The sequence below is a fragment of the Apis cerana genome, linkage group LG2, assembly GCF_029169275.1.
Source record: "Apis cerana isolate GH-2021 linkage group LG2, AcerK_1.0, whole genome shotgun sequence".
NCBI lineage: Eukaryota > Metazoa > Arthropoda > Insecta > Hymenoptera > Apidae > Apis > Apis cerana.
The window spans coordinates 14,347,752-14,372,957 of NC_083853.1; the positions used below are offsets into that span (position 1 = coordinate 14,347,752).

Consider the following 25,206-nt stretch of genomic DNA (forward strand, 5'->3'; position numbering starts at 1 on the left):
GCCCTTAATCCTTCCTTCGTGGAATATTCCACGAACAACTTGAAACAACTCGTTGCTTGCCTCGATAATCGCGCGACGAACGAAATTTAATGGATCCCGTCTCGAGCGGAAAGAGCGGAAGAGGCGCAGTGTACGAACTGGTAGCCGAGAGCTACCGTTAGTAAAATCATTTCGCGACCGCTCCTTTTTCGCCGCCATTTCCCGACCGGGGCGATCGACCTCGATCAAAAACGGGCCGGGGGGAGGAGGGAGGAACAATCGGGGTATTCGGGTTAGGAACGGCTGATTCCTGATCGCGGAACATCGAGGTGGCCGGCCGGGACCATTAATAGTCCACGGAATAGAAGCCTTGGCTAGGATCGTAAAAATATAATTGCACCGATTGCAACGATCCAGGCACCGGTGCGGATAATGATACGTGAATGGGCGAGTTACGGCACACTACGCTCGGTCGGGCATCACTTTCGTGGCAACGTGTATCCGCGCGCATGTACACGCGTACACGCACACGCGCGACGCACGCTCCCGTGTGCGTGCATTAAGGCACAAAGTGCACTCGTTGCGCAAACCACCATTACGATGCATACGTACGGTTGCATACCGCTGCCAAACCGCTTCCAACCGGCGTTCAACCTCCGTGGAACCGATTATTCCAGACTATTAAATATATTAACTAAAACTTACTCCCCGATAAATCATTGCATTCCAACGATTTCCATCGAAATCGGGATCTCTCTCGCGAAATCCTCTTAACATGCAAGCACGCCGATCCCTCGCACGCGAGTCGCGAGAGCGGACGATAATTCGATTGGTTGGAGGGAACGGCGAATCAAGAAAACATCCGAAGCAGAGAGAGAGAGAGAGAGAGAGAGGTTTCTCGAGATTTCTCCGGCGTGCAAAGTCAACGACTTTCGGCCGATCGAAACGCGATCCATCGAGTTGGAACGGCATGAAATCGTCTCCTGACATTGGCTTCATCAAACACGCGTACAAAATTAAATTAAACTCGTCTCTCTTTCCGTTTCTTTCGCGTGGTTCCACGAACCGGCAGGTAAGAAGTCGACGACCCGACCGACCTGGAGGAGGCCGGTGTACCGAGGAGCCGGAGGATCTCGGACCACGGGGAATGGAGAAGAAGCGTCAGCGGCATCGGAGGAAGAGAGAGCAAAAGGCGCGAGTAAAGTTGAAGAGTCAACAAGAGGGTTCGTGGTCGGTCGTGGCACGTCTCTGGCTCTCGATGTTTGCACGAGTTCGACGGAGAGAAACCCGTTTCGCCTTTTTCCTCCGCGCCTTCTTCGTCGTCGAGCATGCACGAGCAATCCACGAGAGTCCATCGAGTTGCCGTTTACTTAGGATCCCGCGCGATACACAAGGTGGCTCAAATTAAATATCCCAACCCAGAGTAGGGGATACACATATATGTGCCCAAAAATACCGGACCATCTCCCTTTTTTCAACTTGCCGGCGACGCGCCACGATCTTTAGAACCGAGCGAGCAACCGTGGAAATCCGATCGATATTCCATTCCTCGCTGAACGGAAGGGAGGGAGGGACGATGAAGTGGAAACGAAGTAACCAACTATCGATTAAATCCTTTTAACGACCTTCTTCCCCTTCTTCCGAAATAAACGAATTCCACGAAGGAGAGGAATATTTATATGTATATATATATAAAGAGAAGGAAGGCGGGGAGTCGTGGCAAGGAGCGCGAGGTTTTTGCGAAAACTTATCCGCGTGAAATCGGCTTAACCTTAGAGACGGTGCGCGTTTATAGAGGCGGTACATACGGGTGTCCGGACGGACAGGGGAATCGGTAGGCTCGTGCCAGGCCCATTACCTGCATGGGGTCTTTTCCAGCTAAGAGGATCCTACGACCACCTTGGTGGCAGTAGCCACCTTATAAGTCTTGCCTAATGGTCGCCTCGTATACCTTTCCCCCGGGCGGGGTGTGGAGGGGTGTAGATAGCCAATTGGGCGCTAACCTTAAGAAAGAGTCCCACTTGACTCGTCCGAGACAACAAACAAACCCGCTTCCTCCCCCCAGCCCCTCAAAATCTGATCGTCTCCACTATTTTTCCTTTTTTTCCTTTTTCATACACCCTGTTCCGCTTTCCCTTTCTTCCCTTCCACTTTCTTCTCCCCTCCTGTTAAACCTCGTTTCGCGCTTGAAACGAGAATCCCAACGAGAGGGGATATATATATATATATATATCGGAGCAATTTCACGGGAGGGGTAACGGGTGATGCCCCCTCGATGTTAATTCGAAGGGACGAGACAACGGGACAAACGGTGACGAAAAAGTTAATGGAATATTCAATATCCGCAGGCGGTTACGCGACCATCGCGGTTGGGATCATAAAGAGTAGGATAATTTATGAAGCGCAGTTCATCGACCAAGAAACGAAGGAGAGGCTGTCGGGAATTTTATTCGTTTGCTCGTAATTTGTGGCAAAGAGAAAAAAAAAAGAAGAAGAAGAAGAAGAAGAAAAGAAAGGGAAAGAGGAGAAAAAAAGGATTGCACTGTTAAGGATACGTGGAGCGCACGAGTCCGGATAGGGAAGGCATGCAGTTAAAGAACTCGTCAAGACGTCGGATAATTGATAGTTTCGTATCCGCGGAACAAGAGGATATTATATCTGTGCCGTTGCTTGCCAATTCCGATCAACCGATGCGACTGATCCCTGTTACGACTCGGATCCGCGTTATGTGTAACACTGCTCTCCGATCGGCAATTCGACAATTACAATCGACACGTAAGATAATTCGAGTTGCATTAAGCGACGTTATCTTTGGTAGAATTGCCGTGAGATTACTCGTAAATTTTTTTTTTTTTTTCGTCATAGATATTCGAAACACGTGAGCGGAAAAAAAAAAGGAAAAAACTGCAATTATTCATCGATTATTTCTTCAATAATAAGTTGGGTAATTATCACTTTAATAGATGTTGATAAAATTGACCTGAAAAATTATATGTAATTTCGTCATGGTCAATGCGAAATATTACGGACAAATATAATCATCATTACGAGACAATATATTATACACATTTTACATACATTTTACGGAACAATGCGAAAGAGTCGTCGGAATTATATTCACATGTCGATATTCGTTCCCGCGGCCAACAAATATCTTCAAATAGCACAATTACATAAATACCGGTTATTAAAATAAATTCGAAATATAATATTCCGTGACGGTTCGCGCGATTTAGTATTTTTGATTTTTGAAGAAAAAGAAAAAAAAGGAAAAAAGAAATCGAACACCGAAAATACAACAGCGAGCAAGCGCGTACGTGATAAAACCGGTAGCGGTCGTCACGGCGTATTGCGGCCTGCTATTAAACGGTGCACGCGAGGCTAGGGAATCGAAATCGAAAACAGGAGATATCGAGGCATCGGGTATGCATCGAAACGGAGTTCGAGAACGGGAGAAAGAACGCGGCGCGGCGCGTACATAAAGGCAGGCGTGACCGCGGCACGGGCTTGGACCAATCGCGAGTCAGTCTGGTCCTCCGCTTTTTTTTTTTCTTTATTTCATTCACTCTTTCCCCCCCTCCCTCCGCGCGGCCACACTGATTCCCCACTATCGGGACACACTCTGTGCTCACACGGGCTCGCGGCCCGTTGGATCGCGATCACGCGCATTGCGGCTGCAACGAGGAATGCATGCGCGAATCGCGTCTTCAACGATGCGCCCCGATCAACGCTTTGACGCCATCGCGGCCAGGCCACCGCGATAAAATCGCCTCCAACGATCTCGAGATATCACGTGGAATCATCGCTCGGATCATTTCGGTTTATCGACGCTGCTCGCCGTTTTATACCGTTTCGATATTTCGTCGATCGTTATTCGAGAAACGAAGCGATTCGGCGATGCAGAAAAAAAAAGAAGGAAAGAACGAGGAATGCGCGTTCGATCATTTCGATGTTCTCTCGAGCATCGAGTATTTATTTATGAGAGAAAGTTCGATCGTGCAGGCACGTGACGTAGTGGAAGAATGCGAAACAGGAGTATGCGTAAAATGCGCGCGAAATTCGATCTTGGTGTTAACCGTCCTTCGATTCCAGTGTTAACTTATCAGTTAACCAGTGGTAACGAGTTTTCGAATATCTTTTCAACGTGTACGGTACGCGTATCGATGTACTGGTAGGATATTATGACTCACTTAAATCGATAAAACGTTTTTCCTATTTCAACATGCGTCGCAATTACATTATCGAAGTAGCTACACATTAACGAGCAAAAAGAGTCGAGGAATCCTTTTGTCTTTCTTCTCGGTCTGACATACTTCAGATACGTTTACGAGATAAAAAAAAAAAGAAATAAAGAGAAAGAGAGAGAGAGAGAGAGAAAAAAAAAGGAAGTGGCAAAGAAGAGATTGGTATTTGCAATTTTGGGCCCGGCCTTCCCGGGGACTGGCCGTCTTCCGAGGGTCCCTCTCTCTCTCTCTTTCCACCAGGATGTTACCTTCAAAATCTAATTATGAGATTTTTATAGGGCTATCGTAAAACGGCCGAATAATAGTTGGCAATTCTTCGACGGAGAATGCTAAGGCCGTGCTCGGTCGCAATCTTCCGACAAGATAATAAAGAGCAACAAAAGCAACTTCTCTAAAAAAAGAAACAGTGGAAGACGTTCTCAAACTAATATTGGTTCATAATCAAATCCTCTCCGTCCAATTCCGTAATTCAACGTTTCTCTATCGAAAACCGTTCGTTAATCGTAAAAATTTTATATACGCGTACAAAGTTTTTGCTCGAGAAAAAAGTATTTGCGAATATTCGATATCAAAAATCAGGAAATAGGAAATCCTGGGATTCCTCCCTGCGGCACGCGTTACGAAAAGAAATGACCATTTGGACGAGCAATTGGGAAATGTGTTGGAAAGAGTGGACCAATCGATAGAACCTTGGAACGGTACCCTTGTTCCAGGGTGGTACCCGCGACACTGCGACGACAATGGTACCGCACATGTCTTACCTGGTCCCGTCGTAACGAGACATGACGTCACGACATGGCGTCTGCAGGTGAAACAGTGAGGTTAGCCGTGTAAGTGAGCGCATTCGCTAGTCGATCCGATTGGCCGAAAGGGGAATCCCCGCCCTTGTGCCGCGCTCTGCACACCGTTTACCTGACGACGGGATCCAGCTAACCTAACTCCCCTTCGACACACGCGCGCACACACACCCCTCCCCCTCTCCGCTCCCTCTCCCCCTTCCATGCCCCCTGCACTCCTATCTTCACCCGATTATAGCCCTTTCCTCCCTTCCCCCCCCCCGCCCCGCATCGTTTTTTCGCATCCTTTCCCCCTTTTCACGCGCGCGATTTGCATCACGCTACGTTTCACGGGAACGCATCCCTTAACGCGTGTATACGTACGTACTTTTATACGTACGTACGTACGTACGTACGTGCAAATACTCGACGTATAAAGTGGCGATGCGACACGAACTCACGCACACAGTCGAGTTAAGACCGGATCAACTTGGACCCCGCGTGTTTACATCTCTCTCGTGGCGCAACGACAACGCGACGCGTCATTTGCGCCGCATCCACCAAGCCCGTGTCCAGGGAGGAAGAGGATACGGATTCCTTTTTTTTTTTTTTCCTTTTTTTTCTATGCGAGAGTGCGACACTCTCGTTAACCCGTTCCTATTTCTCATTGTTTACCGTGCTATTATCGTTGACCGGCGACGAGCGACTTTTCCCCTCGTTCCGCGACCGACATGCTGCATCCGCGCGAACAACGTTACGTAAAATTCGTTAAATATACGCAGCTTGGGTTAGGGGGCGTGCGTATCGATGGATGATATTTTTAGAACGGACTTATCGAGGCAAAGATCGAGAAACCGATGCTTCCTGAATCTCTGTGGATCGATCTAGTGATTGGGGGGAGAGGAGCGAGGGGGGAAGAGAGGGGGAGAGGGAGAGAGAGGAGGAGGAGAGACGATACTTTGGATACTTGGCTACGGGTTATTATTATTCCGTAGCATTGTAACGTACACGGCCGACATTGGGAGCGTGTAAAAGGCGAACGATAAAAAAAGAGGAACGATATAAATTTCATTCGGCGTAGGCCGATGTTTCTTTATTGCAGGAAAGAACGCAGAAGATCGAGCCCGATATTATCTATTAAAATTCGTGGGGCGGGCGATAATGTAGGTGTAACGTGTAATTTCTATCGCAATGTATATAACGTTTCTATACAGGATCATAATTTATCGGACAATTTATCGGTATTGTTGAAAGATCGAGCGCAATAAAACTAATCCAATCGAAAATAGAAAATTTTCACGAAGACGAGAAATTCAACGGTGTGTTTGTATATTGGTGAAAATTTTTACTCAAAGGATATTTGAAATACTTCATGGATGACATCATTGAACGGTTCGTATATAAGAACATGGTCATTAAAAATTAGTTTCTGTTTACTGTGCAACCATGACGTCATGATGTTTTACGAATTTTAATAACGTCATTAAGTAATATCAATCAGACGTAAAACTTTTTTCGTTGCAAATACATGCATCTACAGATATATGATAAAGTTGAATCTAGTTTTCAACATTTAAAATGGCGACGAAACAAATATCTACATATGAAAGTAATTAATCTCGATCCAAGATAAATTTCCAAGATATCTCTTCCAAAATGCTGTTATTATTCGAACGATAATCTAAGAAGATATTATCCATAAAAAAGGACATATATATATTCTTTTTTTATGGATTTCAATGATTTATATACATAAACATCGCGAAATCCATTATACGAATAAAATAAAAAGTACACGTTTTGAGAATTAATGTCAACGGTAGGAAAGGAAAAAGAAAAGATCAAAACTAAAGGGTTGTCGTTGAAGATTAAGACGACTATGGATAAACGTGCCAACAATAACAGTGCTAATTCTAGTGAGAAAACGACTAATGTATCTTTTTATTCAACATAACTTTATCTCGAGACATCGTCTACGAAAGACATTATTATTACTTCTTAAGATATTCGCGAATACAGTTGCATAAAAATCTTCGTATCGTATCGTAATATCGATAATTTATTGCAAAGTTTGAATTACATATAACGTATGTAATACGTTACAATTATTTAAAAAGATTTTAAAATATTAGGATTTACAGCGCATTAAATTTATCAAGGTTTCTGGAACGATCATGATATAAATAAGTCGAATGTGACTTTTATAACAAGAACGATAGACATATGTATAAAACTCGTAGCTAAGATACATAAAAAACGCGTTCCAAGCGGCAAAGGCAACCAATTCGGCATTGTTTGTAAACCATGCCGCCCTTCTGGCACGTTGTAGCATTTCGGTGTATTTCTAGTGATGTATGCCGTAAATACATAAATACACGGTCGTTCTCTATTGTCAGCCAATTTTATCGATCGACCAACGACTGATCAAAAACATGTGTAAACACGATACGACGCAATTTTATCCGTCTCAAGTTACATCCTCGCGTTAAAATTCGCGAATTCTTCGCTCTATTTGTAATCAATGTTGCCTTTTCGTTTCGTATCGCTTGTTGCATTTCGTACACGTTGTTGCACATCGTGTAATAAATATCGAGATACGAGTGAAATGCAAATATCGAAATACGAGTCTATTGGTCAAATATCGAAATATCATCGAGAAAATGGTCACGTGATCATCGTCTCGTGTCGATAATTAAAACAACACAAATTTGTGTAAGAACGAGGAAAATGTCGATTATAAATTAAAAAAAAAAATGAAAACACTCACCAGCGGACTATCGGGCGAATGTTGATGATGGGCCATCGGTATATTGACCACCGCGACCCCTCCCCCAGGGTTTCCCATGTCCTGATATTCGTCGCTCATTTCCATCGCGTAGGATGGTAACGGTTCTCTGTTCTTCACCCGAATTTTGATTGTTTTACCGCAAAGCGGTTGCCCACGACACAAGAGACACCCCCGCAGGGAACCACACGCTGCCAAAATACAATTAGGAAAGAGGAAAGGACGGTTCGCTCTCGACGTTTATCACCGTCCAATATTCCACGCTAGGCTTTGCCCGCGTTCAGAGAAAAAATTCACACCGTGAAACGTACCCGAACGAACGCACGCGCACGACCGTACGCTTTTTTACTCTCGGTATACACCAGCCTATTGTCGCACCCGCGTGAATCGCACGTGACGTGAAACAAACGAATTAATATCTACTCCGTCGGTAAGTGTCACGTTACCGGTGAGAAGTTGCAGAATTCCAAGTACGAATCATCGACGCCACGAATAAACACTGTTACCGCAATAACGCAAATACGTCCATTTCTCTGGTTAATCCTTCTGAATAAAAGACGGTTGATCTTCCTACTATGACGGCCGTCGAACTGCACTCCTCCCGGAACGTGACAAAACTGGTGACAGCAGTGGAATATCGCCGGGGGGACGTCCTGAGATGTAGGATCGCGGGAGGGGAGGTGTGACGACCGTCAGACTCCGCCCCAACGCCGATTGCTCCTTCGACCACTTGCTCCTTCTCCCAAATCCCCTTCTCTAGTTCTCTTCTAATTCCATACATCAGAGTGGTTTACAGGACGGCCACCAGATGTCTCGAACGATGTTTATCTCGCAAGTGCTCGAAGGGGCGATCGTTTCTTCATATTCGAGTTACATGAATTATCTATGTCAGAGACTATCAATGGAAAGGTAACACATTACACAAAACAACTTTTGTAAAATCTACGTTTCTTCATTATCATATATATATATATATATATATATATGTGTATGTATATATATATATATATATGTATGTACATATATATACATATATATATATAAAATATGAGATATATATATATATATATATATATGATATATACACACATACACACACACACATATATATATATATATATATATTCACGAACAGGTAGGTATAGAAAGAAGGGGATGTTTTATTGTCGTTAATTGTCACTAGCTTTTTTTTCTCGTGATTTTCACGGATCGCAAAGTTTTCAAAACGAATATTTTTAACAAAAAAAATACACGTGGCACGTTGATTGACATGCATGCAGCGATTTTTTTTTATCGTAAAAATTTACATACGAAGAGTGCGTCCGCGTCGTATCCAATGCTGTATACGAGAAATAATGCGCACAGACCGCGATGCCGAAAGAGACTGGCACTCCACGGAGGAAGGAAGGAAGAAAGGACGGGGATAGGAGAAGGGAAAGAGAGGAAAAGAGGGGAGGAGACTTGCAGTCTAAAAGGAGGGGAGTGTGAAGTCAGGGTAAAGAAACAGGAACACAAGGTAAGCAATGGAGGGGAGTATTCGCGGGAATGCAAACGAACGAAGCAAGGGCAACTTTTCTATCTCTGCGATTTCGTGACATTACGCGTATAAAATTTTGATATAAATATATTTATTATCGGAATATTATCGAGAAGCGTACAATCAGAAGAGAGAGAGAGAGAGAGAGAGAAAAAAATATCGATCAAAATTGAAAGAAATACAATAGTAGAATAGTACAATATATCTTTTATCCAATTTTCATTCGCAAATTCGTATTTCTAATTTCTTTAATATCTTCATACTTTTTTTATATTTCGATACTTTTAACGAAAGAGCGAATATCATTGATTATATCTCTTAAACAACGCATTATAGATTTCACCTTATTAGATGCGTAGCAAAATATGCTTGCACTTCACTTATCCAATTTTTTTTTCTTTCTTTTTTTTTTTCCTAGCACAAAGAAATAAAAATTGCAACAGAAGAATTAATAATTTTTATTGGAATTGAAATTATGAATTTCTATTCCGATATTATCGATATTTATCCATAACGATGAAACTGACATGTTCGCACTCGCGTCCCCTTGCGATCTGACACTTGGGTATTCGGTCGGGTTCGCGATCCCCTCTACCTTTCCCGCGCTTTAGGTAGAAGGTTTAAACGTTCGCTGGCGGATGGAACGAAATAGCATCCAGTGGGCGGAGGCCTAGGACGCCAACGCCGTCGCCTGGCAGCGCATACCGAGTTGCGGTAGGCGGTAGACCGATGGTAACGCCCGGCATCGACACCTCCCTCTTTTCCTCCGCTCTTCTTTCCATCCGTGTCTCTTTCTTTCTCTCTTGTCCTTCCCGTTTCCTTTTCATCTTTCGATACTCTCCTTCGAGCGCCCTGTCGGATAACGACCCCTAACGTTGCAAACTCGAGCGTGGACGCCGGAAATTTTCGATACGGCAGGAGCTCTCCTCGACTTCCGTTTCATCCCAGGAATCATCTTCGAGGCGGGGTCTGCGTCGCAATCACGTGCAAAATTTTTTAATAATTATTTTTCCCTGACAATTGTAACCCATTCGATCGAATCCTTTCCCCAGGATTTATTCGATCGCTCGATCCTAAAGAGAATTTTCGTCGAACGATAGGAATCGTTCACGATGCGTATAATTCGGTTAATATTTGTATATTTATATCCTCTATTTTCTGCACGCTCGGAGAATCCGTTCGCGATTCCCCGTGCATTTTCATATTTTGTATATCACGTTCCATCGAAAATATGCGCGTTAAGTCTACTGTAATTGGCCATGATTGCAACGATCATATTCGCGATACCGCGGTTACGAAAAATACCGGTCACGACATCCCCCTTTATTAGAAGCTAGATCATTTTTTTGCGATAAGAAACGTGTTTCCAGGAAAGAGATTGAATTATTATCTAGCGATGAAACGGTTCAAATTTTCGCGCATCCGTAAACGAGAGAGGCGAAATATAATAATCTCGAAAAACATGATCGCTGAACCGTATACCTGCGTATTTTGTCCACGAAATCGGCCGTAAAAATGGTAACATCGGTACGGATCTGGTTATTCACTCGTGAACAATCCCTTGTGTTTGCTCACGCGCGGACGCTCGTTTACACTCGAAAACCTAAATGAAAATAATCGAGCGATATATACGAACGAACACCTCCGTTTTCGTTTGTCGGAGGATATACAGATTAACTTTCTTCGTCTATCTTTCCCCTTCGAGTTGCAAATGTTCTGCATTGTAAAATGAAATATTCAATCTACTCCGTTACAGAGCCCGTAATCTCGTCACCGATTAATGTCAGCCGATGTCGGTAAAACGACATTAGGAAACTTGGGACAAAACTTAACAACTTAGAAACTTTCGAGAAAAAAGGTTCCCACGAGGGATAAACGGGCTTCAATGTCTCTCGATTGCCGGACAACGTTGTTAACCAGTGGAAAGAAATCGTGTCTTCCTTTACGCTACACGATGCATCACGGTGAAACACGATGCAGAGCCCGCGGTGATCGCGCAGGAGGAGGAAAGGCGCAGAAGCGATATGGCAACGTTTGATCTCATTTATCGCGCGCTTTCGTTACTTATCCCTTCTTTTTCTCCCTTACCGCTCGTAAATAATCCGGTATTTCGAATTCATCCGTTGGCACGCTTCAATTTGAAGTAAGCTTAGTTTTACGCTGTGAAAGGGATAAAAAGAGGGAAGAAAAAGGGAAAATACAACGACAGAAAAAAACAACAGAGGTAGCAGAGGTGGAATCGTGGAAAAACGTTGCGGGAGCTACAATATCGGAGGAGCGATATGTGGCGGACAGGATATCCACCCTCTTTAACTCTTCCCCGTGCCATTCGCTCTCGTTTCCTCTCCCTTCCACCAGGGTCGTTCGTCCTCCTTTTTTCCCTCTTTTTTCGCCGTGTGCAGCTTCGAGTCCTGCATCCTCTCCTCTCCTCGTCCCCCCACGGCCTGTTCTCCCGCGCGTTCGTACGCGCATCTGCATGCACCGCGCGTCACATATACAGACAAGATGGCGCACACTGTGCCCGTGGTACAAATTGCAGGTAATTGCAGCCCGCGGAGAGGGCTCTCCTCCTCCGCGTTCGTCGAGGGGCGAAAGGGAGAAGGGCCGGGCCGAAGTCTCGTCGAGAGCGTGTGAAACTGCGAATTTTATGATTTACAAACGCGATCCTTTATAAGGGTATATGGATCTACGGGAAGGAACGAGGCGAGTTGAGATCCGCCCCTGTGACCTCCGCGGACCAACCGCGAGATAATTGCACGCCACGGACGTACGATTTACTCCCGCGATTTACGATTTCGTCCGGTTCCACGAGCCGGAGACGGGGAAAAATTCACTACTATTTCGATCCAATCGCGTCTAATAAATGGCTGGATATGGATATGTACATTTACCACCTGGAGTCCCCGGATTTTAAATTTTAGAAATTTTAAGAAAGAATTCTTTTATACCTAATATTTTTGAACTTTAACAGAGGTATTTTTAATTTTAAGGTTTCTTTCAGCCTAATGGTTGGAAATATTCGTTTTTAATTTTGAACTTTGACAGAGGTATTTCGATTTTAAGGAAGGATATTTTGCCCGTAATGGTTGGAAATATTCATTTTTAATTTTGAATTTGGACAGAGGTATTTCGATTTTAAGGAAGGATATTTTGCCCGTAATGGTTGGAAATATTCGTTTTTAACTAGAAATTTTGAAAGAGATCGGAGAGAAAATGGTCAAGAGGAAGCGGTGAAAAGCGTTGGTCGATTCGTTCTGCCGCTTTGCACCGCAAGTGGAAACCGATCGTCCATCGAATTTCCGAGTCGGTAAGTAGTCATTGTTCGTCACGGTCTTTCTTGGAAGGTCATCAGACCTGCCCTGCCAAGGACGTAGTTCGGCTCGTACCTCGACCTCGCTCCTTTTAATTCGAAACGTTAAAATTTGGAAAAATTTCATTAAGAAAGCGATTCCATTCGAAACATCTTCCTCAAAATGGCTTCAAAAAAAACTTGATCGCGTAAACTTCGTTCCGATTAATTGCTGCATACGTTACTTGTGCCTCGCCGGAACTATATATATATATGTTATCAATTTCGCGGAAGTTGAGCGTAATTTATTCGTGGTACGTTGTGCGCGCACGTGTTTCCACCACGTCCGCCCGTATGCTCGAATCGTATAATCGAAAAATTATGGCAGGAAAAGCAACGAAGTGGCCGTGAGGGTAACGACTTCCATCGTATTAAAGAATTCCCGGGCAAGTAGGCGAGCAAATAAGTAAGTACATTAGCCGAAGAGTTCACAGATTAGGAATTAAATCCTGACAGCGGTCGGTCCTGTTTTAATCCTTGGTTAAACACAATTCCACTTGGAGATAACGATCGTATCTCGAGCTTAAGAATTTTCTTTCCGAAAAAGGAAGAAAAGAAGAAGAAGAAGAAATTAATTAGCCCGTAAAGATTAAAAAACCCGGGACAGGATTATGTCGATTATCCATTAAGTAAACGAGGGGATTTCTCCCTTCGTTCCTAGTTTTCGTAGATAGCATAACGGGAAAAGGATGGTGAATAGAGTTTCGTTCGCTATAACTCCAGACTTCTAGGGAATATTCGCGGCTTATGGGACAGGAAGGATGTTTGAGAAGCCGCGCCTCGGGACGTTCTCTCGTTTCTTGGCACCTTCGATTGACAATTCTCAGGCCTGCGCCCAGCTACGAGGTTCCAACTATTTGTTCTTTCTTTCTTTCTCTCTCTCCTCCTTCCTTTTCCTTTAAAATCGTCTCTTTTTTTCGCTCCTCTCTCTCTCTGTCTTCTCTCCGTCGCTCTCACGTTTCGTCAACTTTCCCTCTCTTTCCTTCTCTCCCTCCATCTCTCTTTCCGGTATACACGCGTTGCATGCGACGCGCAGGCACACGCGCACACAAGAGTGGCAACACACAAGGATGTACCGAGAACGCGAGTTAACTATTACGGGGCCTCCTCGCGCTTTTATAGCCCATCTGGGTGGCGTGCATACCACCGCCATCTTGTTAGCCACGATTAAATATTGATGCAAGAACAAGATATCCAGAGTGAGAATGTATTCGCGGAATCGGATCGGGGAATCTGGGACGGCGTTACAACGTTCAATCGCGCAAAAAGTTTCGTTCCCCGATTTTTCTTTCTCGAATGAATCACAGGATTGGAAGATCGCTGTCGCCCTTCTTTCCACGATAATAAAAATTTTATTATTCATCGAGATTGGACGCGTGAAGGAAAAAGGAAAGAGAAAGGGAGAGAGAGAGAACGCAACCGGCCATTAAAAAATAATGCAAATTATCCGACTCCGTTATATCCCTCCTCCCCCTGGCCGATCTCGTTCCTTCTCAGAACTTAGATCGATTTCTGACCGCCTCCACTCCGCCTCACGCTCCGAGATATCCGAAAATATCTTGACGAAGCGCACGAGGGATGGATGGATCGAGGGACGAATCGTGGAGAAAGAGGATCTCGTCTAGCGAAAGAGGAAGGAATGGGTTCGATGCGCGATGAACGCGAAAACGCAATTCAAACGGCTTCTCCCCGCTAATTTGCTGTTCGCCGGTGCGTGTCCATTATTGTGCAAATCGACGAGCAGATTGCGGCAAGCGGTTGACAATGGGGGGGTCGTCGTGTAAGTCGTTCGTGGCCCCTACGGGGTGGCGAGCCACCCCATCGTTAGCGTGCCGAATCAACCGGAAATTCCAGCTTTCGTCGCTTCCGTATTCACTAGCCGGGAAGAAAGGACAAGACGCGCGTGCGGCAGGGGAAGCAAGAAGGAGGAGAGAGAGGAGAGAGCGAGAGGCTCTCGAAGGAATTAGCTCCGAGGTGAGATAATGCGATTCTCATGAAAATATTCGTTTATTATCGGGCGAAGAAGGGAGGAAGAGAGAGAGAGAGAGAGAGAAGGAAGAAGAGAAGGACTTCTCTGGGACTGCTCTCCCTGTTTCCAGATAATTAGAGATCGACGGCTGTCGAAGACGCCACCTGGTCCTTTCCATGCTAATTTCTTCGCGTTCCCCTTTCCGTTTTTAACCGAACTCCTTGGGCGCTAATCCTTCGCCGTTGAACGAGATTTGTCCGGAGGAAAGTGGAACAAGTTTGAGCGTAGCAAAATTTGAAAAAGAACAGCACCGCGATATCGTATCAAGTCGCCGAGCGATTGATCTGCCCGTTGAGAAGAAGAAGATCCGATGATAATAAGAAATTTCCAAGAAATAAATGTTATTAATATAATAACTCGGCGTTTCCAATGAATTGAATGGGTGAAAGGAGTTCCAATCCAGGCGTTTGTCAATCATCGAGGAACCTCCTCGCGAGAAAGACATTGAATGACACCATTATAATCGGTTGCATTTGTAGTAAACCGCGACACGGACGCTTAATACCGTTAAACCGTTCTTTTACGAGGCATGCACGATTAAGAAAGGCAAATATTAATCCGTGCGCGTACCGGGCGTGTAGCGTGCGAGAGAAGAAGGCCGGGCGAAGGGAGGCGGGGGGCGGTTGCTCGGAGGACGGAGAAAGATTACCCCAAAACGAGACAACCGTGAGTAGATCGCTTTTGGGATCATTAATTATCCTAGGAAGCGCGAGAACGAGCGGGATACCCGTGCACCGCGACCAGGAGGAAGGACGGAGTTAGGGACGAAAGGGATGCCGAAGATGACGAGGAGGGAGCGGAGCGGAGAGCGGGAGGGAGACGGCGAATGTCGCCACTGCAAACCGAAATTACCGTCAAAGATTAATGATCGCGGCCTTTATTACAGGTATTTATAGCCGTGTTCTAAAATCCAAAGCGCGGTTAACCTTTCGGTAATAAGAGCGATACCGACGAGCCGTTCGAATTTCACAAAAAAAATTCCAACACTTGGTAAATTGTCTCCTATTCCGTATGATGATATGATCGTTCTCGAATATCTGTATAGTTATTCTGTCTTTCTTCATTAAAGTGTTCCATCTCTCGATATTCTTGTTGGGAAAAATATGTTAAATCTGAAGATTGTAAATTAAGTTATATTAGGTCTGATAAAGTTAAAAGCATTTTATAACGAATTTATAACTCTTCGGTTTAGAAATTTTTTAAAATAAAGAAAAAGACGTCAGGGCGATAAAGTGAACGAGAATATTTCGTTCGTCGATTTGTTAACTAATATCGATGTACCTCGCATTAATTAAGTTTAGCCGGTTGCGATTGCTTTTACGCGAGGCGAAAAGAAGTCTAATAAAGAAGGGAAGAAGAAAAAAAGGAAGGGAAGAGAGACAACGCGTATATGTACATGCGTATAGGGAACATTCGTTCCTTAAATAAATCGCTTCGAGTGACGGATTGGGGAAGAAGATTAACGAGCGTCGGTGTGTCGTTCGATTCGATACGTCGAATTAACGCGGGACAGCAACGAAGTTCTCTCGGTATCGGTTATTAATGACTCGAGCCTCTGCCAATGTAAACCTTGCCGAGCGTTTTGCATTCGTGACTGAGAAAAGCTTAGATTAATCGCGACTGATAAATGCTCGCGATACCTGGCGATGGATCGTATTATAAGTGCATGAATTGTGGTTAATTATCCCCGATCGTTTAACAAGCATAAACGTTGTTGGAAGCATTACTCTCTTTCTACACGATTTCGTATTATTAATGTTACTTTCTTCATCGATTATTAAAATAAGAATAAGATATTGTCGCTTTTATCGATAATTGTAAAAATTTCAAAACGGTGAAAACGATTAGGGAGAAAATGAGATAGGAAATGAAATATCGATCGTTGAATATTTTGGAATAATACTGTTAATCTTACTGTTGGTAGATCGGAAGAAAGATATTTGACGTTCATCGAACGCCTATAAGTATGCTTATACATAGATATGCAACCAACTATGCCACACCCCTACACGATTCGGTGGTTGCGATCCTCCTTCTCTGGCTGTACAAATATTTACTATGATTATCCGCACAAATCAATAATACACAAATACTTAACGTGGAATTACGATGGAAAGACGGTTAACAGCATTGTATCTTCGATAATTTTTTTATTTATTCAGACATAATTACGGTTTACGTAAAATTTCATTGATAAAATCTTTGTTTTATTTTTGAATATGTAGATTATGACAAATAATGTTTGAAAAAACTAATAAAAAGTTATTTAAAAATACAAAGTAACGCGATATAAAATAACAATTTATAAGAATTTACAACCAATTATTAACGGATGATAATAGCTACGTACAAAAATAAATATTTCTGTTACTTCAGTTTTACTACTGCTGCCATCTAGTAGAATATATTCATATTCTAGTTTAGCAGTTGTGATTATTTTAAATTAAAAAATAATATAAAGAAAACGTTGCTATATTGTATATAACGTAATAAATAATCATTTATATCATATGTTTATACAAATATTATCACAAGTGAACAAAATAATATTATCATATAATGAAATTTTTTTATTACAAGCTTTGGAAACCTTTTATCATTTCATTGTCATTATCAATGTTATCAATTTATTTAATTTCGAATCCCTTGTTTCTTTAAGATAATGAGATAATTAAACAAATAGAAAGATTCAACAATAAAATTTAATATTGAAAAAAATTGTAGATTATAGACATTGAAGTACCATCTAGCGGTGAATCAATGGAACTATTCGATAGGAGAAATAAAATAAAAAAAATATGAATTTTTTAATTATTGACTTAAAATTTTTAATTTTTAATAACTTATATTAAAATATTTACATTTTAGAGTATAATTTGATATAAATTTTATTTGAATATATTTTCAAATTTCAATGGCACATGAAAATGATACGATATTAACCATGATATGATAAAATGAAATATGATAATACCAACGTGATATAATAACGTATACGTATGCGATGCTTATGCGCATGCGCATTGATACTTTCGGTAGTGACAATGTAACGAATCTTATGCAAAGAATGAGAGAGACAAAAGACGACGATGCTCGGAAGGGGGTGTAAACTTAACAGAACTGTCGGGATATTCTCACAAACAAGTGCTATTAAAGTAATTTGACCTTTGAAGTTACTGGATAACTCGGTTATTTTCCTATAATAACCTTTACGTATTCAGGATGTCTACTAGAAGTAACAATATAAAAAGAACCGTCCGACACGTAACCTGCTCTTGAGGTAGATTTAATCTAATATTGAATATATAATTGCAAGTATTACATATTTTTACTCGTTATTTAAATTTTAAATAAACCTTAATTTATATTTTAATTATTCAAAAATAATCTCCCATACATAATTTTTAATAATCGTATATTAAAATTTGGATAATCGTGGATAATTTTATTCTTTTCTTTCTTTGTCTTTTTTATAGATACTGGTATTTCGAACATAAGCAACGACAAACATTAGATATAATCGACAACAATAAAAAAAATGTCGTGTACGAGCGAGCTTTCTCGATCACAGGAATATCTCAGCTTTCGTAGTTCCGTCCCGCTTAGAAAAATCGTCGTTGACGCCGATGGTACTAAGGTAATTGTTAAGCTTAATTTTATATCGAAGATATTTTGAAGATTTTGTTTAACGAGATTATGTTTAAAATTGATATGATATCCGATGACCTCACGACTAAAACTATCGTAAACAAATCTTATATCCGAAGATATAATCGAATCTGCGATGATCAAAGTCAATAACTATTGAATGTTTTTTTGATGAATAACAATATTTATTTTATATTATATTGTGCTCGATTTCTGTTTTAAAATCGAAATATTGTTATCAATATTATCGTTAATCACATAAATTAAACGGAACATGAATTTCTTTTATCTTTATTTGAAATGTTTAACGGTAGTATTGAAACATCGAAACTGTTTTTATATCCGATAAGAATAATAATCTTTTAGGGATGGAAAGTATACGATTCTAGTCCAAAAACCATTAAATGTCCACTTATATGTCTTCCACCGGTTAGTGGGACAGCCGATATTTTTTTTAAACAAGTACTGGGCTTAGCAGCAAAAGGATACAGAATCATATCGGTAAGTTTTACAAAAATCTTTGAGATTATGTATAAATTTTGTCTAATAAAATTGATTGATGTAAAATAATATTTCAGGCTGAACCGCCCGTATACTGGAACGTTAAAGAATGGTGTGATGGATTCAGAAAACTTCTGGATTACATGGAATTAGATAAGGTGCATCTTTTCGGCGCTTCATTAGGTTAGAACGTACGAACGAAATATACTTTGTTATATAACTTTCATATCCGATAATGACAAAAGATGTATCTTCGATATCATAACTGAATTACTTATTTTTAGGTGGGTTTCTGGCGCAAAAATTCACCGAGGTGAATGCTCATTGTCCTAGAGTAGTATCGTTGGTTTTATGTAACTCGTTCACGGACACGTCGGTGTTCAGTTACAATGATTCCGCGACAATGTAAGTATATACTAATTACGTTATTTCTATTACTAATACGTATAATTATACGTTTTTTTTTTAACGACTATAAAGTCAAACCTATTCGTCGTATTTCATCGTTTGATTCTCACTTGTTTCGAGATAAGTAGAAGAGAACGCGATATGTTATCTCGAATATTTTTGCGTGTAACTATTCCTAATCAATTCAAATCGTAGCTTTTGGATTTTGCCATCATTGGTATTAAAAAAGATGTTAATGGGAAACTTTGTAACGGATAAAGTGGACGGAGAGATTGTTGAGGCGATTGATTTTATGGTAGAAAGAGTATGTATCTTCGTGAATGTTTTTTTCTTTATCATTTGTTATTCTTAAAAATCATTACATGAATATTACATCTGTTTCCAGTTGGAAAGTTTAACGCAACCGGAGTTAGCGTCTCGATTAACGATGAATTGTGTCAATTGTTACGTACAACCGCAAAAAATATGTCACTTACCTATCACCATTATAGATGTTTTTGACGAGTACGCGTTATCGAACTCGGTGAGAGAAGAAGTGTATAAATGTTATCCAAATGCTAAATTGGCCCATTTAAAAAGTGGCGGGAATTTTCCATATTTAAGTCGAGCGGCAGAAGTAAATTTGCATTTACAGGTAAACTATAACTTACTTTAAATTAAACTTGCGGTATCGACGCAATCGATGATACTTATATTATTAAGTGAAAGTGAAAAATATATTTACAGATACACTTAAGGCAGTTTGAAGGCACTGAATATGCTGCTTCTGAAAGAAAAAAATTATAACGTCATTAATATATGGAATTGAAACAGAATAATTTATAGTTATCATACCTATATGCATTTCACATGTAATTGATATTGCATATGATTCTCTATTTATTCTATAATCAGCAATCTGTCTGATTTACAATTGTCAGTAACGCATACTAGGATGTATGATTGTTATAACAATATTTGAAACGATTTTAAATATATTCGCCATATCAAATATGCCTAAGTAATTTATGTACATAGATTACATTAGTATTGTAAAACATTTACGCTATTTTTATCACGATATTTGAACATACTTTTTATCGTGTATTTTCTTAGGCGAATATTTATCAATCGTAAGTTTCCTTATTTCGAAAATGAATTCGAAATATAAAATAATTCTATATTGTTTTCAATCAAACACATAACATATTCTATGAAATATAATGATTTTTATGAAAAAGAAAAAAAAATTTTTAAAAAGTGTTTGTTATAGATAAGAAAAAAACTCAATCAAGTATACAACTAAATGTAAGTTAGTTAAGAAGAAACGAATTGAAAATATATATAAATTAAGGCATACATCGCGATTAAATAAATATTAATTTGATTCCCAATTGTATACCTAAGCTCGTTCGAAATAAACATATAATTTTGTAAAAAAAAAAAAATGGTCTAGAAACGTTAAGAAACAATCATGAAAGATATGAAGTTGATACGTTTCATTCAATAAAATATTAACTGAATTAAGATAATTTGCTTTGAGATAGTTTACTCTGCCGGTGAATGAACTCTGAAGACGATATAGTCTCCAAGACCGTCTAACAGAGAGACCGTACAAGAACTTGTTCGGTATCGATTTCTCAACATGCGCTCTCTCTCCCGTTTCTTTTAAACGAGATTGGATTACAGAGTCTCTCTTGTCTATCTATGGGACACCTTTACATTCACCTACATACGCATTAATTACATACTATACACCGCAAAATTCTGAACCACTTCCCAACTTTCGAACACGAAAGTTTTTTTGTACATATATATATATCTAATGATATATAAAAAATTCGTATTATAATTCTAATTATAAGAAGTTTCTCCGGAACGTTATTTATATACGAAAATACTTTTTTCAAAATAAGAAATCGTTTTTTATCTTGCACAATATTTTCAGTTATCGCTCTTCTTCTATATTTTTATATTCTCAAGAAATCTAGAATCTTTTTCACTGATTCTTATTAATTCCTCTTTTTTTTTTACAATATTCAAGTATCATCTATTCGCAAAGTTTGTGGCATTTGAAAGTCGATACAAGCTCGAGTCTCTGGATTGGCAATTTTAATCTCGAACCAATAAAGGATTTTTTACGATCGATAAGATTACGATTATCAAACAGCAATATCAAATAATCGGTTAAATCTCTAATCGATAATCTTTGATGCCGTAAAGCGGGAAACAAGGCGCATTTGAAAGTTCAGTCGTTCGTGTGGTCACGTCGTGGATAGTCGACGCGTGTTTCGCTCACGAACGGAATGCGTACACCTGATGATTATCGATGATACATCGAAAATTAATCCATTCCGTTTCGTATCCGTAACGATATACAACGCGTGAATTTCTCGTAAACATCACTTTTGACGTAGGTCGTTCGTGACCCTCTCGAGATTCGCTCGAATTCTTCTCGGCGAAGTGGATCGTGGTGCGAGGAGTTTGGTCGCACGTTCGACGCTGTTAAAAACGATCGATACCTCGATAGAAAAAGCGGAAGAGCGAATAATCGCGAAAAACAAATATACCCGGTACCCGATCTCATCCGGTAGGCGTGTGGAATTCGATACCACGGCATATAATCGTGAAACGTTTTGTGAATATTGAAAGCACACTTTGCCAACGATTCCTCGACTGTAGATAACGTATCCTAGTTTCTTGTGGTCGATCGATCGGCTAACAAGCTTCCCGCGACGCGGATTTCTTCGACGCGAATAGCCTTAAGCGGAAATCGTATCCAGAAACTGATTCGCCGGGTGAAAGGAAGGCGAGCCAATTTTCCTTAAAAATATTACCTTCTACAGTGTGTCAACAAATTGGTATTGGGACAGATGTGTGATTTTTTGAAATATTATTGATATTCGATATTCATGAACGATTTGATCGGCGCTTCCGGTGTTATCGCGATCTATCGCAACTAAGTAAACAGACGCTTCAGATGAAAGTACCAATAAATGAATGTAAGTTGGCTCGACACGTAAAAAAAAAAGGATACTTGCAAAAAATTTTTAAGTATTCACAATACTTTCGAGATAAAGATTTACATGATTTATATAACGGTCCTTTCACAAACAAAAAAATATATTTATACTCGTAATTAATTGAAAATTACACAACATGTTTGCACGTGCTTCACGCGTCTTCGAACAATAATTAAGCGATGTTAATAATAATATTTCTATGATTACAACAAACAGCAAATAAATTCGTATTATTTATTTCGTGTTATTCGATAAAATAATTTAATAATTTTTTTAATTGTAATAACGCAATTAAAATGTTATATCCGTATGTGTGAAAATACTTTCTGGAAAATGTTTAAATAAATAAAATTACGATTTAATTTACAGAAAGAAACGCTAAAAAATGGACAATTCTTTGAATGATCGCAACGAATTCACTTGAAACGAGTGAGCGGATCGAAAATTTTTTTTTTTTTTTCGAGAAACATTTTTCGAATCGTATCAAGATCGAAAATTTGGAATGGAATCTTCGAAAATGGAAAACGCGGAGGAACAATCTCCTCTATTGGAGAGGAAAATAAGTACGTCGACGAAAATCGCTTATGCCTTGGGACATATTTTCAATGACCTCACTGCAGCCATGTGGTTCTCCTACACCCTGATTTATTTTCAAAGGGTGGTCTTGTTGGAGCCGATCGTTGCCGGTGCTCTTCTACTTTTGGGTAAAAAAAAAAAAAAAAAAAAGAGAGAGAAAATCAAATTTTTTAAAATTAAAATAAGAAAGTCGTCGAAGTCGAAAGATAAAATTTGGAAAAGAAAAATTTGGAAATATCTAAAGTATCTTTATTCTTTAAGGTCAAATCATCGACGCCTTCATGACTCCTGTTTTCGGCGTATTGGTCGATCGATACCTGAAGAAAAAGATTTGGCATATTATCGGATCTGTGATGGTCACGCTATCGTTCCCAGTGATCTTTGGTGGGTTTAGCAAATCGTCACACGTAAATATCATGCTTCTTTACGTGGCCAGCATCGCCGTATTTCAAACTGGATGGGCAGCTGTGCAGATATCGCATTTATCCATGATCCCTGCGTTAACGAATTCATTGCTGGCACGGGCGGACTTAACTGCGATAAGGTGATTTTCAAGGTTTTAATATTTACCGTTCTTTCCTCCCGATATTTATTATATTTTATCACCATTATAAAAGGATCTCGTGAAAATACAGGTATTCCGCTCAGGTTGGATCAGCCGTTGCTGTATTCGTCGTTACGTGGATAGTTTTACCCACGGATGAGGAGGCAATGGGGCGATTAGTTGAAGAGGACAGTTATAAATTTAGAGTATGTAATTGAAATCTAACTGTTGGTCGCATAGTACACGTATTGACCGGGGAAAAAGGCGTTCCTCCTTATATTGCGTCGTAAAAAAAACATTTTTTGAATACTTAAATTTTTATTAGAGAAATTCCTAATGGACGATCAATAAAAATTTCTCGTTGCAGAATATCGTTTTGACTTTAACGTCCATCGGTTTGATGGCCACCATACTCTTCCACGTGTTTTTAAAAGAAAATTTATTGGAGGATTTCGAATCGCAGAAAGGAAATATCGAAGAAGCTAGAAGATTGTTCGACAGCTCCCAAAGTAGTCGAACCTCTTTGGTCGGCACGACAATTTTACTCAGAGTGGCTATGCTGTACGTAGCAAGCAGACTTTTCATTACCTTGGCCACGGTGTATTTACCATTATACATAGAAGAAACGGATATCGATGGAAAAGAAGCCCTCGCCACTGTCCCACTGGTCTCCTACATATCTTCCTTTGTTGCCGCTTTGTTACTCAAGTACATAAACAAATCATGCGGAACAAAGGTGTGTATATTAAATAAAAGTGCATTTGCGGTTGATATAGAAGTGTACTATCGTCACGTCAATGTTTTATCGTTCCTCAGGTATGTTACTTTTTGGGCACGTTAATTGGCATAATTTCCGCCGCGGTCACGGAATATGGAGGGACTTCGAAGGCGATTTTATACATCGTGGCGATTTTAATCGGGAGTGCAAGCTCAATCACAATGGTCACAGCCTTGAGCGTGACGGCAGAAATAATTGGTCCGCGAACAGAGCGGAGCGCCATTGTTTACTCGATCGTGACATTTTTCGACAAAGTCGTTACGGGGCTCGTTGTCATCTTTATCGAGAAATTGTGAGAAAATTGATATTCCTCGAATTTATTTCTTAAGTATTATTAAAAGATGTAAGGATAAAAGTATTCTGTTCTTTTAAATTTTTTTTTCAGGCGATGCACGCAATCAACGTACTGTCCAAATTATAACAGAGATACTTTGGCCCTTGTGTGCGTCCTTTCCATGCTTCTCGGACTTGTCACGCTATTTTCAGTTTCGCGATGTTTAAATTAAGAATAAGTACAAGAATTTTTCTATAACAAGAAAAAAAAAAAAACAAGAATCATTGAATGCTCCCTACATCCTCATATATATTTCATCTTTCTAACCAAGGATCGCTTCATACTCTCGTATATTTTTCCATTTTTACGTAAAGAGATATACGAATAAACTTTTACAATAAAATTAATCATATTAAACGGTTTCTAAAATGTTCTGAATCTAATTATTACGACTTTGGAATCAAATTACATTTTCCCGCCAATTATACGTTGTTGCGGTAATATATGTAATAAGGGAGAAATCGTTTTTATCGACGCGATTGAAATTTTTGCAGATAGATGTCGTTGTAGGGCTGCGGTATACCCTTGGAAATTTCCAACAAACGGCGTGGTGGCAACGCTAAGGTACGATGACCTGCTCGATTTACACGTTACGTGGCGCATCGTGGTTGCGTTGTAGAACGTAAGACGAGATCCGTTGAATTCTACTTGGCCGTTATGTCTCGTCGGAGCATATAGCAGTTATCGTATGGATCTAACGATAGATACGAGCAAGA

The 25,206-nt window shown here is 40.4% G+C and overlaps 3 protein-coding genes across 9 annotated transcripts in view; 2 read left to right on the forward strand and 1 right to left on the reverse strand.

The window, feature by feature from the left end:
• The window catches only part of LOC108002943 (protein dead ringer), an 84,385-nt gene extending 75,220 nt beyond the window's left edge, over positions 1-9,165 (reverse strand). For 3 of the 5 annotated variants that reach the window (XM_062071553.1, XM_062071551.1, XM_062071552.1), the window contains exon 1: positions 7,767-8,770. In XM_062071553.1, the coding sequence (XP_061927537.1) occupies positions 7,767-7,871 (105 nt within the window). In that variant the 5' untranslated portion in view covers positions 7,872-8,770. Of the gene's footprint in view, positions 1-7,766; positions 8,772-8,917 lie in introns of those variants that run through there. The other 2 variants (XM_062071550.1, XM_062071554.1) reach the window with 2 other exon arrangements.
• An 8,548-nt stretch (positions 9,166-17,713) lies between these two features.
• LOC108002861 (maspardin-like) lies at positions 17,714-22,821 on the forward strand. 3 transcript variants are annotated; one of them, XM_017064806.3, is made up of 8 exons: positions 17,714-17,979; positions 18,176-18,336; positions 18,714-18,848; positions 18,926-19,031; positions 19,133-19,253; positions 19,452-19,560; positions 19,642-19,890; positions 19,983-20,594. In XM_017064806.3, exons 2-8 carry the CDS (start codon positions 18,238-18,240, stop codon positions 20,040-20,042), a joined length of 879 nt encoding a protein of 292 aa, XP_016920295.1. In that variant the 5' UTR covers positions 17,714-17,979; positions 18,176-18,237; the 3' UTR covers positions 20,043-20,594. The 3 variants fall into 3 exon arrangements, with proteins under 3 accessions (XP_016920295.1, XP_061926889.1, XP_016920296.1); XM_062070905.1 differs by lacking the exon at positions 19,983-20,594 and adding an exon at positions 22,628-22,821 and having other exon boundaries at positions 17,733-17,979; XM_017064807.3 differs by having other exon boundaries at positions 17,742-18,010.
• Positions 22,761-24,873, forward strand: LOC108002860 (major facilitator superfamily domain-containing protein 12-like). Its single transcript, XM_017064804.2, has 6 exons — positions 22,761-22,962; positions 23,096-23,378; positions 23,470-23,584; positions 23,746-24,114; positions 24,195-24,448; positions 24,542-24,873. Exons 1-6 carry the CDS (start codon positions 22,761-22,763, stop codon positions 24,660-24,662), a joined length of 1,344 nt encoding a protein of 447 aa, XP_016920293.2. The 3' UTR covers positions 24,663-24,873.
• Positions 24,874-25,206: the final 333 nt, after the last annotated feature.